The sequence below is a fragment of the Spermophilus citellus genome, assembly GCF_964194105.1.
Source record: "Spermophilus citellus genome assembly, chromosome: X".
Lineage (NCBI taxonomy): Eukaryota > Metazoa > Chordata > Mammalia > Rodentia > Sciuridae > Spermophilus > Spermophilus citellus.
In genome coordinates, this window is record NC_138190.1 from 25438645 (window position 1) to 25452141 (window position 13497).

Sequence of the window (13497 nt, forward strand, 5' to 3'; positions counted from 1 at the left end):
TTGTTCAGCCTTCCAGAGAACAATGATGTTCAATATAGATCACAAATCTGTATGTACATTAACACAGAGATTGCCTTCATAAATAATCCTTAAAACACTCTTCAAATCTTTACAAAATTCTACTCATTTTGGCCCTGCTGGTCCCAAAGCGTGGCATCAGATATACCTCTCTGAGCAGTCTTCATGCTAAGATTCCCCCCCACACACACTATTTTTTTTTTATTTGTACAAAACACAATTACCTCTCTTTTTTTCATTTTATCTGAGGCTATGATAGGAACCTAATGCAAATTAAAATATAAAATAATTGGCTATGACAAAAGACCCCAGCAACACCTACTTGTCAATAATAAGAAATTAAAGCATTATTCTACTGAGCACAGGGCTGACCTAATTTCCTACCATACAATTTAAATTTTCTCTCACCTTCTTTAGTTTCAAGTAGTGTGCAAGGTTATTATAACCACCTCAGAGCTGTTCCTGCTGTCAGTGCTGGAATAATCAGACTTATTGGAAGAGCATTTTTAGTTTCTTAAAAACAAACATTAAACACTTATAAAAAGTAACAAATATCTACTGCTCTCACTGGGGAAATGGCAGTTGCCTAATTAAAATAAGATTTCTTCTGCCACCACTGTTATTTGGTACTGAAAATATTCTGAACAGTTGCCTTTAAAAAATATATATCTTTCCACTACTTCCCAGGGAGGAAACTAATCACTATGCTGTGATATGAAAAGGTAGAGTTCTCTTGTGATTTGCAGAGGATTAGTTTGGCTTCATATATAATCTGGAGCCCATTGATCCACACACACAAATGATTTCCCTTTAATCTGGGGATCAGACTCTTTTTCTAGAGGAACCTTGGCATCTGTATGCTGAATTGTTGAACTTGGCTTGCGCTGCTGGAATATTGGCAGGGTGGGGATGGGAGAATATACTTAAAAGTTTCTGCTACTGTGGGGAAGGGGCTTAGAAGGATGGGTGTCAATCTAAGCATCACAAATCCTATTCTACTTCCTATTTCATGTTCCCTAGATATTTAACATTTTTATTCTGTTTGGCTCAATCCAGGGCAAAGATGATTGCCTCAGTGGCTGTTCCAGCTGTTACTTTTCAAGGTTTGCCTCCCACCCACCCTCAACTTTGGCCAAAGCAATTTCACTTCAGGGTCGTGTCCAATCCAAGATCAAACAATGATGACTGAAACCAATTCCACGGTGATCAAGGGTCGGAGACCTTTCATATAAGCGTGTTGTTTCATTAGCTCCTCTCACTTCTCTGGGAACAACTGTCTTCTCCAAAGAGGTGCTGTGGAACAAGGAAATTACAAAATCTAGGCAGAAAAAGAAAGCGTGATGGGGGGCAGGGGGAGACGACAAGAAGAGATGATAGGTATAATGAACCAGAGGGACCAAGAAGAGCTTATTGGCCACGGAAGAATATAGATTTTTCACTTCAAGACTCGGCTTGCCACTTAAAGCGGATGGATTTTTTTTCATGGTGTTTAAAGCATTTTATAATTAATACTATGCCTCCCTCAGGTAACTAAACCCCTTCAAATTCAGTTTCAAAGTTAACTTCAAATTTAACTGAGATAAGCAAAGTGTCCAGCCCTTTTCATTGCTGAAATCGGACTGGGAATGCCAAACTTTGCTTAAAGATGAACACAGGCACCTGGAGAAACGTGAGAGAGGAGCACCCCAGAAATGACTCCACACCCAACCCCAGAGGGCAAAAGAAGTCTAACCAACCACCCGAAACCCTGGATCTTCTCTCCGCCAAGTCCTTGACTTCTAGGTTTTAATTGGTTTTTCTTTCCTGATTTCTCCAAGTCTTGAGGCATGCAATAAGCACGGCAGAAAACGTAGCGAGGGAAATTTCAGTTGGAATCCTCAGAAGAAATCAGGCAGAAAGTTGACCTTTTGGCACTTGCAGTGCAATGGAAGGTAGAGCCGCACGCGCCCCTTCCTTCTGCGAGGTCCAGAGACGATTTAGGAACAGCCTGTCTGGCTCACGTCCACACTGGCAGCCCGGAAAGAGGCAAAAAAGCTCCCGGCCCCAATCCCTGCGCGAAGAACATACTGTCCGCTCTGGGCACGGCAAGAAATCAGCTTTTTCTGTATGAGCCCGTCCCAAGACCGGGGAAGAGGCTTCCCGAGAGCTGGGCGCCAGGGGAAAAACCCCGGGGGCGCACCTGCAGCGGCGCCACCAAGACCCGCGGGAGAGGTTCCTCGACGCCCGGACGCCCGGGGTCCAGTCACCGCGCCTGTCCAAGTTTTGGCTTCCCCGGCTAGCCCTCTGTTCGTGCCACAAGTGCAAGGATTGCGGCGCGATCAGAGGTGGTCGTGGGCTGCGATCCACTTACCCTTTGAGCTGTTCCCTCATGGCTGCAAGGGCTCCGCGGTCGGGGGCGGGCGCAAGCAGAGGAGTGAGCTTTCCAGAGCCGCCGGGCTGCCCGAAAGTCGAGCGCCGCCGCCGCCCAGGCTCGCAGCCGAAAGCACTGCGGAGGAGCCGGCGCTGGCGGGCGGGCGGGCAGGCGGGCCGGCCGGGGAGGGGGCGCTGCGGGCAGACGGGGCGGGGCCGTGCTGGGCTCCGCCCCCACCTAGACCTGGGAACTGGGACTCCCCGGGACTAGGCAGTTGGAGCTTGCACAACAGAAAGGAAAAAGAAAAAGAAAGAAAGAAAAGGAAAAAGAGGAAGGGGATGGGGTTTTAAGGTAGACCCAGGAATCTGGAAGCCACACACTGCTTGCTAGCACCCCTTAAAACCTCTAGCAAGACTACTTGTTGCCTAAATAAATGACCTAGGTGCAAATGACCTCATCGCAAATAATTAGTGTGTAGGCTTGGAGTTTTCTTTTTAGAAAATGAAAGAAAAATCACATGCACAACCCCCCCACACACACTTCCCCCTCAATTGAAGATTAAAGTGGTGGGGCAGTAAATTCAGGTTAGGCTCAGGCTGGATCAAACGAGATTCTTAACAAGCATTTGCATTTGTTTTTGTGATATAGCAGTGGTTCTTAAAATGTAGTCTTGGGACCAGAAGTATCAGAATCACCTGAAAACTTCTTAGAAATGAAAATTCCCGGGGCCCCAGCCCAGACCTACAGAATCAGAAACTCTTAAGCACACTAAAGCTTGAGAAGCACTGGTGTAGGCTCTCTCTCTAATTATGACACCATTGCCAATGGTGCTTTCAGTATTCTTTCAGAAATATCTAAAAGGAGCTCTTTTTTCCAGTGGAACATTTTATTCCAAAAGTTACAGGGCCTGGACCTTTCAAATATGTCTCATCATAGGGTCTGCAATATGATGAAACTAGTTAACTACACAAGATTATTTTGAGCCTGGAAATATTCCAAAAAAGAAGAAAGCCTTCATTAGCACAAGAATTTTCCACAACCTCCACATAATATCTTAGAGTCGGTAGAGTATCTTATGATAAATTCCTTTAGTTTTTTCATTGTCCCTCTTCATCCATTTATTTTGTGGGCCTGCTTTTCCTTTTTATCTTCTTTCAAACCTCTGCTTTTCACTCTCCTAGTTGATTCATTCCACTTCGATCTACAGTTTAAACACATTCCCGTTTCTTTTTAAATATTCTCCCCCCACCATCACCATTTTTTTCTCCTAGATTGTTCAAGCTGAAAGGACCTGGAGATATCAATTTCTATTACCATATGCTACAGCATGCAGAGAGGCAAAAATAAAGTAGTGAACAAAATTAAAAGGGGATGCCAGTTTTCTTAATTACCTTTGACAAACCAGAAAAAAAATGTAAACATTATCATTAAAGACGTGTGCATGTAGGTATATGGCACTTCTGGTATACCACCTCATAAATTGAGGCTTGTTAGTGTTGTCCTTTAGCAATTTTGAGCCTATGAGTTGTAGAGACAGATGCTATTATGGTCTGAGGGGGGCACACTAGGATTCATTTTAGGTGAAGTTGTCATTCTGTCTAAAAGCAAATTCTAGGTCTGCCCTTATCTTTGAGGGAGAGCGATTAATGTCCTGTGATGAGGAAGTAAGTGACCTTTGCAGTTGATCAGTGACAGTAATCTCTATGTCAATGTGGGACAACACAAATATTGTTTATCTTTATTTCAGTGAAAAGACCCAAATCTCTCAGTGTGGACGTTTGTAATATTAGAAATCAATTGGCTAAGGATTTGTAAAACCTGTGTGGTAAGACAGGTTGTCATTCTCTTCCTGTTTTTATTGTTGCTTTGTTGGTGGCGCCTTTACACTTGTAAATTACCTGCTAAAGAGTCTGGGGTTCTGGGTTGGGGGTACAACTGAGTGGAAGAGCACTTGCCTAACTCAAGGCCCAGTGTTCAGTCCCAACACAGAGGAAAAGAAAAAAGATTCAGGAATTCTGATATGCTTCTCTAAAATATAAATGCGGAAGTCTATTTTTTTCAGCGTCCAATTAGAAAACTACTAAGAACGATTTGTGGGGGGGGGGGAGAATGAAAAACAAGAAATCACTATTCAGGTTTTTTTTTAAATTTGACAGATGGCAATCCTCAAAAATACATCTTTAAGTTCTTTTTTAGACTGTAGTTATAGGCACTTGAAGGCTTGTTCCCAAATCTTGATGTTATTTTAGAAAATAAATACTGAAAGTATTATTAGGAAATGACATGGATATCAGACTGACTATTTTGTTGTCAATTTCAGTCAGATTACGAATTTTGCTTATTAGGGAAAGATATTTAGAAAAAAAGCAGAATTGATATATCTTCATTTTATATATAAATTATATAGTGATGCCATATATGATAATATATTATTTATAGTAGCTGTGTATTATTGTTATTATTATTGGTGGTGGTGCTAGAGATTGAATCTAGGGCCTCCTGTATGCTAAGCATGTGCTCTACCATTAAGCTATAGCCCCAACCCCCATAATGATTATGATTATGATTATTACTGTTTTTTTAGAAAAAATTTTAGTTGTCAATGAACCTTTATTTTATTTATTCATTTATATACAGTGCTGAGAATCAAACCCAGTGCCTCATACATGTTAGGCAAGTGCTCTACCACTGAGCTATAACCCCAGTGCTATTACTGTTTTTTTTCTTTTTGGGGGTACCAGAGACCTAACCCATGGGCACTTAACCACTGAGCCACATATCAGCCCTTTTTATTTTTTATTTTGAGACACTAAGTTGCTTAGGGTCTTACTAAATTGCTGAGGCTGGTCTAGAACTTTCAATCCTCCTGTCTCAGTCTCCTAAACTGCTGGGATTTACAGACATAAGCCACCATGCCCAGTTTATTATTGCTGTTTTGATGTGAACCACAGACACAAAAAGAGCCTGGACTTCTGCCACCAGAACAAACTTAAGTTGAAACCCTGACACCAGAATCTACCATGAGCTACTAGTCCCCAACGTCACAACTAGAATATGGTGGTGCAAGGATTGAAACTAGAGAGTCTGGATCTGAGGATCATGGTCTTAGCTACTTTGGTATGGAGAGATACGGCTTCGTTTACTGTGGGAAAATCTGTTTTCTCTAGAATGCTCATAAGCAATCTCACTGATGATGACACAGGAGAATAAATTTGTTAGAAATAGGGGTAAAGGGGCTGGGGATGTGGCTCAAGCGGTAGTGCGCTCGCCTGGCGTGTGTGCGGCCCGGGTTCATCCTCAACACCACATACCAACAAAGATGTTGTGTCCGCCAAGAACTAAGAAAAAATAAATAAATATTAAAATTTTCTCTCTCTCTCTCTCTGTCCCCCTCTCTCTCACTCTCTCTTTAAAAAAAAAGAAAAGAAAAAAAAAGAAATAGGGGTAAAGAAGGAATGAGATGGAATGAGGTCAAAGAAGGTGACCCAGTAAATTTTCCTCTAACCAAAACTCCAATCTGAATCACTTAAACTTTGTGGATATCTTAGAAAAATCAGAACTTCTCTGACCTAAGGGACTGTGCTGGATTCCCTCATTCTTCCCTCCATCTCTATTCTCTGTCCTTCTCCATTCTGGAGCCCTAGAAGGTTAGACCTCTGTAGAGGGCATCAATTGGGCTCTCTTGCCCTTTGATTTCCTTTTGCTTTCAATCAATGGGAGGCAATGATGAAAGGCCTATAGAAGAAGATGAAAGGGCAGAAGGAGAGTGATGGCTGGGTATTTATTCCCCAGGTTCCCTCCTGCTGGTCTCTGGCCTAGCAGTAGCTGCATTCTTTGACCCACAGCTACAGGTTTTGTTGGGCAGTCCTTCTAGCAGCAATAGCATTTTGTAGGAGCCTCAAACCATTCCTTCCCTGTGCCCTTTTGGGCTAGTATTTACCATTCCTTGTTCTTGCCCCTACCCTACCCAGACCTTTGAAAAGAGCCTTTTCATTATACTCTCTTTTCAGTGCCTTTTTGAATGTACCATCTGTTTCTCCCAGGACAATGAATCAAACCAAGGCACATCCAGCTAAAACCACATTCTGGGGCAATAGACTAGATGCTGAATAGAGACTACTGCTAGATGATGAAGTCAGCTTTGCTCCTTGGAGATGAAAAGCAGACTAGACTCACTCTTTGGACAAATACTTAAAAGAAGGTTTCCCTGTAGGCCCATAAGGAGCTTCTGGCCTATTGGGGTAAAAGGAAGTTAAAATTACAAATGGTAGCAATTGTGAAGGTAGAGTCCTGTTCTTTCCAAGAGACTCAAAGGTCTGCTTGTTCTTTGGGAGAGAATGTCAAGATAGGGGTTAGAGAGCCAGGCATGGTGGCAAATGCTTGTAATCCCAGCAGCTCGGGAGGCTGAGACAGGAGAATCGTGAGTTCAAAGCCAGCCTCAGCAAAAGTGAGGCACTAAGCAACTTAGTGAGACTCTGTCTCTAAATAAAATACAAAATAGGGCGGGGGATGTGGCTCAGTGGTCCAGTGGTTGAGTACCACTGAGTGAAACCCTGTCTCTAAATAAAAATACAAAATAGGGATGGAGGTGTGGCTCAGTGGTCAAGTACCACTGAGTTCAATCCCCAGTATCGAGGGAGAGAGAGAGAGAGAGAGAGAGAGAGAGAGAGAGAGAGAGAGAGAGAGAGAGAGAGAGAATGTAAACTATGAAAGTGGCAAAAAGGGTGGAGAAATGATAAAATAAGGTAGATAATAGAAGAGTTGTTGGGGGGGAGTACCAGGGATTAAACTCAGGGCATTTGGCCACTGAGCCACATCCCCAGCCCTATTTTGTATTTTATTTAGAGGCAGGGTCTCACTGAGTTGCTTAGGGCCTAACTGTTGCTCAGACTTGATTACAAGGCTGGCTTATGAATTTGTGGTCCTCCTGCCTCAGCCTCCTGAGCCACTAGGATTATAGGCATGCGCCATCTCACCTAGCTAGAGAAGTCTTAACTGACTAAATGTGTGAGTGGAGGGAAAGGAATCCTAGCTTGGCCCCCAAATCCTTGGGATTTCAGGTGTGTGCCACTGTACCCAGCAGGCACTGGGATTCTTAAGTCTCTTCAGGTGATTCTAATATGCAGCCAAGTTTGAGGACCACTGTGCTAAGGGTGACTCCCAAGATTGGATGAGTAGCATTTACCATGATGGGAATTTTAGAAAAACAGGGCAGAAGAAGGTTATGGGAGAAAAGATTTCAGTTTTGAACACAATGAGTTGAAGATGATGTAAAAGTGAAAGTATCCAGGAGGTAGTCTGGAGTATAGAGGGAAGACATCTGGATTGGAGCTATGGTTACAAAATGTCAGTGTTGTAGGGGTCTTTGGTTTGGATGAGCCCATCTTGTGGAGGGTGTAAGGGTCAAGGTAAGAAACAAGGCTGCTCCTACTTTCCACATCTTTTTCCTTTCTAGACAGCTTGTGGTTTCAATGTTAGTTCAATGCTACAATTATTTTACATTATAAAACAATGAGCAGAATAAGAAAGGAAAATGACAATGAATGGTTTGCTCTGAGCACTTTATGGGATGGCCCCTGAGGGACTTCACCAACTCCTAGAGTTCAGCTTTCCTCTAGCTCCAAAAATTCCTATTTGAATTCCTTTTTGTTCACTAACCAATCTCAAGTACAACTGGCCTCATTTTATAAAAAAAGTCACTCAGAGTATAGGTGTTGCTTAAAGATGCATAATACATATTTTAGAGTAAAATGTCAACATTTGGGTATTCTTTAAACACAGAAGAACTCCATGTTTCTCTTTGCATAGTACAAGTACTAACCATAAACAGTGATTCAGACATCTAACAAATGCTTACAATAATGGTGAATCGATGCCAGTTAGGGCAAATAGCATGGCATACCAATTAAAATGTGTATAACAATCCCTCTAGATCAATCCAAAACCAACATCTTTTGGCTATGATATGAACTCTAGCCAGTTCACATTCACCAGCAAAGGAGGCCTCTACATTCAGACACAGAGCACTTTACACCCACACAAAAGCCTATTTTTCCAGGCCCTTCCTCTGCAGGGAGGCAGGGTAAGCCAGACTGAGTGAGGAAAGTTCTCTGAGCCAGCTGCCATCTAAACCAGAGATTTCACCAGATAGGTTCCAGATAAAGTCGAACTCTGCTTCAATCTCATGCAGTTTTCTTTTAATAAGATTTCTCAAAGCTTCACAGAGCCACCTATATCAAGCTGAACATCTAAAAAGATGTGAAGTTTAGCATCTTCACTAAAATAAAGCCACACTTCATTAACCTCACAGGCCTAGAGTTGCTTTGTGGGAAAGAATTCAGCAAGCCTATTAGCCTGCCAGCCATGACACTACCCTGTGTATACGAAGCAACCACACCACCTTCTGCTGCTAAAAAAGAATAACTGAATAACTGGTTTAAGGTGGTCCAAGTGTATCTGGCTGCAGCATTTCTGGTCCACCTTAACAACAGCTCAGAACTGTAACTATTTGTCTGCCTTTCCCAAAGCGATTGTGCCAAATAACAGGAATTTCAAAACTAGGCAGAAATTCTGACACTCTGCATAATCTCTCTTCCTCTTCAGCTACAAATAAGGCTTTATATTCTATTAGACTCACAGCAGGTGAAAACCCCAATTAGTGAATTCATTCTGGGGCCTCTTTCTACCTTCCTCCCACACATCCACACTTTAGGAGAAAAAATAGGGGAAGTCACAGTCTTTTCTCAAATCACAAGTACATTAACCCTTTGATCCACTCAATCAAGAAGAATATTCATTGAAAAATGGAAGGCTGTCAAAAAATTCTTCTTTCTGGACTTCAAATGGGGTACAGAAAATTCTATTTTACTAGACTTTATTGTTTTCTTCAAATCTATAAATGCTCTCGGATTTTCTGATCAATCCAGAAATTACAGTTTTTCTTTCTGAATACTCACAATGCCAATATTATCTAAAGAATGATTAATGGACAGTCCACTACAAGGGAGAATTACTTATAAGTTATGTTCTTATTTTGGTGTACTTGAGGTGAGAAAAAATATTAATTTTTAGTTTAAACAGTGTGCTTTGGCCTTAGGAAATGCACAAAGTCTATATTTCATACTTTGTAAATATTTATTTGTCAAAGGAAATTCATCTTTGGGTAAGGATAGAGGTTTGGTTTGAACGTTCAAAAAATTGAGACAGTTTTAGTTCTTAGAGTGATTTACTTATACTTTGTCAATTGCTTCTTAGGAAATAATTCACAACCCAGTTTTATTTATGAGCATATGATTAAAAAAGAACAGCTCTGTCTTTTTTAATTGTTTTAGTCCTGTCACTTTTCTTGAAACAAGTCATAGGACTTATTATCTAAAAGAAAATACTGAACATATATCAAATAGTAATGCAGCTTTTAGAAGTAGTCATCTGTTACTGTCAGAGGTTCATTTCATTTTGAGTCGTTTTAATTAAAATGCAAAGTTCTACGTACATGCCTTCCTAAATTATCCCTCTCTGAAATACTTGAATTTCATAAAATAACGTTAAATGCTAATCTAACCATTATTAATACTTATGACTTGGTTCTCAAGATTTGGAAAAAAGTAAACAAAGGAATTACTAGTCAATTAAGGGAAGAAGGAAGTCATCCTAAATTGAAACAGATAAGGAAAATTGTGATATTCAAATGCTACAGATGAAGACACACCAGTTTTTCCTCCTTTGAGATGAATATCTAGAAGACTCATGTTCTATCAAAAGCAGCTTTCTTAATCTTCAGCATCATAGCTGTATAAAACAGCAGAAGTATTAAAGTAGAAGGGCAGTGTCCAGACCAATTTTGTCCCTTAGAAGCTAGTCACTTAACCCTTTAAATGTGAGTCACTTACTCCTTGGGAGGTTTTGTATACAGATGGTACTGCACAGGGCCATAAAGACTCTGAATGGGATTTGAAGGCTGGGGAATACTGTGTTAATGCAAAATAGCCTGTCAGGCAAGTCTGATTCCTTAGAAGAAGAAAACCCAAGATGTTTGGGAATTCTGCTAAAAATATGGCATGAAGGCCAGGTGTAGTGGTGCATACCTATAATCCCAGTGACTCTGGAAGCTGAGGCAGGAGGATTGCAAGTTCAAACCCAAGCCTCAGAAACTTAGCGAGGCCCTAAGCAACTCAGCAGGACCCTGTCTCTAATACAATCTAAAAAAGGACTAGGGATGTGGCTCAGTGGTTAAGTACCCCCTGGGTTCAATCCCTGGTCCCCGCCCCTCCCCCCCAAAAAAAACCCCAGTATATGGCACAAAGAAAATCCAGCACCATCAAAGCTAAGATATATATAAATAAACTTCACACCATTTCTATTATTCTTTGAATCTGAAGTTAAAACATGAATATTATTCATACTTGTTAAAATGTGTACCCATATTTTTAGAGAGCAGGACACTGTGAGAGAGCTAGTGAATACTGATTTAGTAGGGGACAGTCCAAGAGAAAGATCCCCTAGAAGGAGAAGGCCTCCTGGTGGCAGGCCTTAAACAGCCAGCATGTGGTAGGAATTTCACACAAAGACAGGCATCCATGAAAGGGAAAATGGAGGTAAAAACCAATTTCACCAATTAATGATACACTAAGGACTGAATCTCGTACTCCCACTCTGGCTTATTTTTGTCAAGGCATGTTTTGAAGATGAAAAGGAAATGTGGCTACAATAAAATTGGATTTATCCACAATATTCAAGAAATGTTTTCATGTGCTACCCCCAGACTAAGTTTCCCTATTAAATATTCCCCTATGTTAATTTCTTTAAATGATGTATTTATGGATTTTGCATATGTCTTTGTAGATCATTAAAACTCTTCTTATTTGGGCTGGAGGTAGAGCTCAGATGGTAGAGTACTTGCCTTGCATGCATAAGGCCCTGGGATCAATCCCTAGTACCACAAAAAAAAAAAAAAAAAAAAAAAAAAAAACCAGCAACAAAAAACTCTTCTCATTTTTCTTTATAGTTAGTAAAAATTGGGGGGCTGTGGAAATATATATCAGGTTCCTCTACTAGGTGGTACTAGGTGGATCCAAGGGCCTTGTCTGTTGTAGGGATACAGCTTCATATATGACCAAACACAATACCAGACAGATTACAATAAGTACATAAATAGAGAAAAAAGAAAAAAAAAAGTGAAGCAAAAAGGGAAAGGTAATCAGTTTTGTTTTGTTTTGTTTTGATACAGGGAATTGAACCCAGAGGTACTTAACTACTTAGTCATATCCCCAGGCCTTTTTTGGATTTTATTTAGAGACAGGGTCTCACTAGTTGTTGAGGCTGGTTTTGAACTCACAATCCTCCTGCCTCAGCCTCCAGAGCCACTAGGATTACAGGTGTGCACCATCATGCCTAGCTAGGAGATCAGTTTGAAACCATGGAATCAGTGAATGTGAATTTCAATTCAGAACTAAGTGGGTTGCCAAGTATGGTAGCATAGGTCTGTAATTCTAGTGATTTGGGAGGCTGAGGCAGGAGGATTACAAGTTTGAGGCCAGCCCCAGCAATTTAGCCTGATGCTATCTCAACATAAAAAGGGCTGAGGATGTGGCTCAGTGGTAGAGTGCCCCTGGGTTCAGTCCCCAGTACTGGGAGTATGGGGGTTGGGGGAGAACAGAGAAAAGATAAAAAGAATTAACTAGGCTTAGATCACCAGGGTTCATGTGTATTTTTGTTAGCATATGAAGAGCTGAAGCATGTTTCTTAAATTGACTCTGTGAGCTAATCTCTCATATTAATAATTTACAAGACAGACTTTCTATGTTTAAGTACTGCTGAGTAATGACATCAGTTTATGCTTTTTAGGAACTCAAAAAAGTATCAGGCAATATTGAACACTATATCTTAGAAAAGCTAGTTGGCAGGAAACAGTACTATTTGATATCATTAACACCTTAGTGTGGGAATCTGAGTCCTCATGGCTTGACCTACTCCCATGCCTTCCAGGCTGGCCAACAGAGAATTGGAAGCGTCTTCTCATATAATGGGCAGAGAAGAAGAAATTGGTACTGCCTGTACCTTGGTGGTACTAAAAATTGAACCCAGGGATGCTTTAACACTGAGCTACATTCCCATTCCTTTTTCATTTTTATTTTGTATTTTGAGACAGCGTCTGGCTAAGTTGCTGAAGCTGACCTCAAACTTGTGATCTTCCTGCCTCAGACTCTCGAGTTGTGGGGATTATAGGCATGTTTATCACTGAGCCTGGTACCAGTATGGTTTCTTAGGAAACAGAATTGAATAGAAAATATGAGAGTATATTAGATAGTAAGAGTAAGCAATATTTTGTGAAACTTTTCTTTCAATCATACAAACAAATGAAGACATATACAAGTTGGGGCTGCAGCTCTGCGGCAGAGCGCTTGCCTAGCACATGTGAGGCACTGGGTTTAATCCTCAGCACCACATAAAAATAAATAATATAATAAGGGCATGCTGTTCATCTACAACTAATATATATGTGAATATATATGAGTATATATACATATATATATAAATATATATATATGAATATATACACATATATATGAATATATATACATATATATTAATCTATACATGTACCCAGGGTAATGATGTCTGTCTCGGGCTGGGGATGTGGCTCAAGCGGTAGCGCGCTCGCCTGGCATGCGTGCGGCCCGGGTTCGATCCTCAGCACCACATACAAACAAAAATGTTGTGTCCACCAAATACTAAAAAATAAATATTAAAATTCTCTCTCTCACTCTCTCTCATTCTCTCTTTAAAAAAAAAATGATGTCTGTCTCATGTACAACCAGAGAAGTGAAAAATTCTGCTCCATTTATGTACAATGAATTGAAGAACTTTCTACCGTCATGTGTAACTGATTAGAATTAAAAAAAAGAAAAAAATATACAGATGTAGATACATGTGTGTCATATTTGTGTGCGCTGGTGATGATATACAAAAAACAAAATTTTTTTTTCTTTTTGGAGATACTGGGGATTGAACCCAGGGGTGCTTTACCACTGAGCTACATCCCTAGCCCTTTTTTGTTTTTATTTTGAGACAGGATATTGCAGAGTTTCTGAGGATCTCACTAAGTGGTTGAGGCTGGCCTTGAATGAGCA

The 13497-nt window shown here is 40.7% G+C and overlaps 1 protein-coding gene across 9 annotated transcripts in view; it reads right to left on the reverse strand.

Annotated features, from left to right (window-relative positions):
- Positions 1-13497, reverse strand: part of DMD (dystrophin) — a gene marked incomplete at its 3' end in the record, with an annotated part of 2539585 nt that overhangs the window by 142270 nt on the left and 2383818 nt on the right. For 2 of the 9 annotated variants that reach the window (XM_081277784.1, XM_081277781.1), the window contains exon 1: positions 2369-2522. The exons of 6 other annotated variants lie outside the window; for them this stretch is intronic. In XM_081277784.1, the coding sequence (XP_081133910.1) occupies positions 2369-2388 (20 nt within the window). In that variant the 5' untranslated portion in view covers positions 2389-2522. Of the gene's footprint in view, positions 1-2368; positions 2524-13497 lie in introns of those variants that run through there. One more of the 9 variants, XM_081277782.1, reaches the window with a different exon arrangement.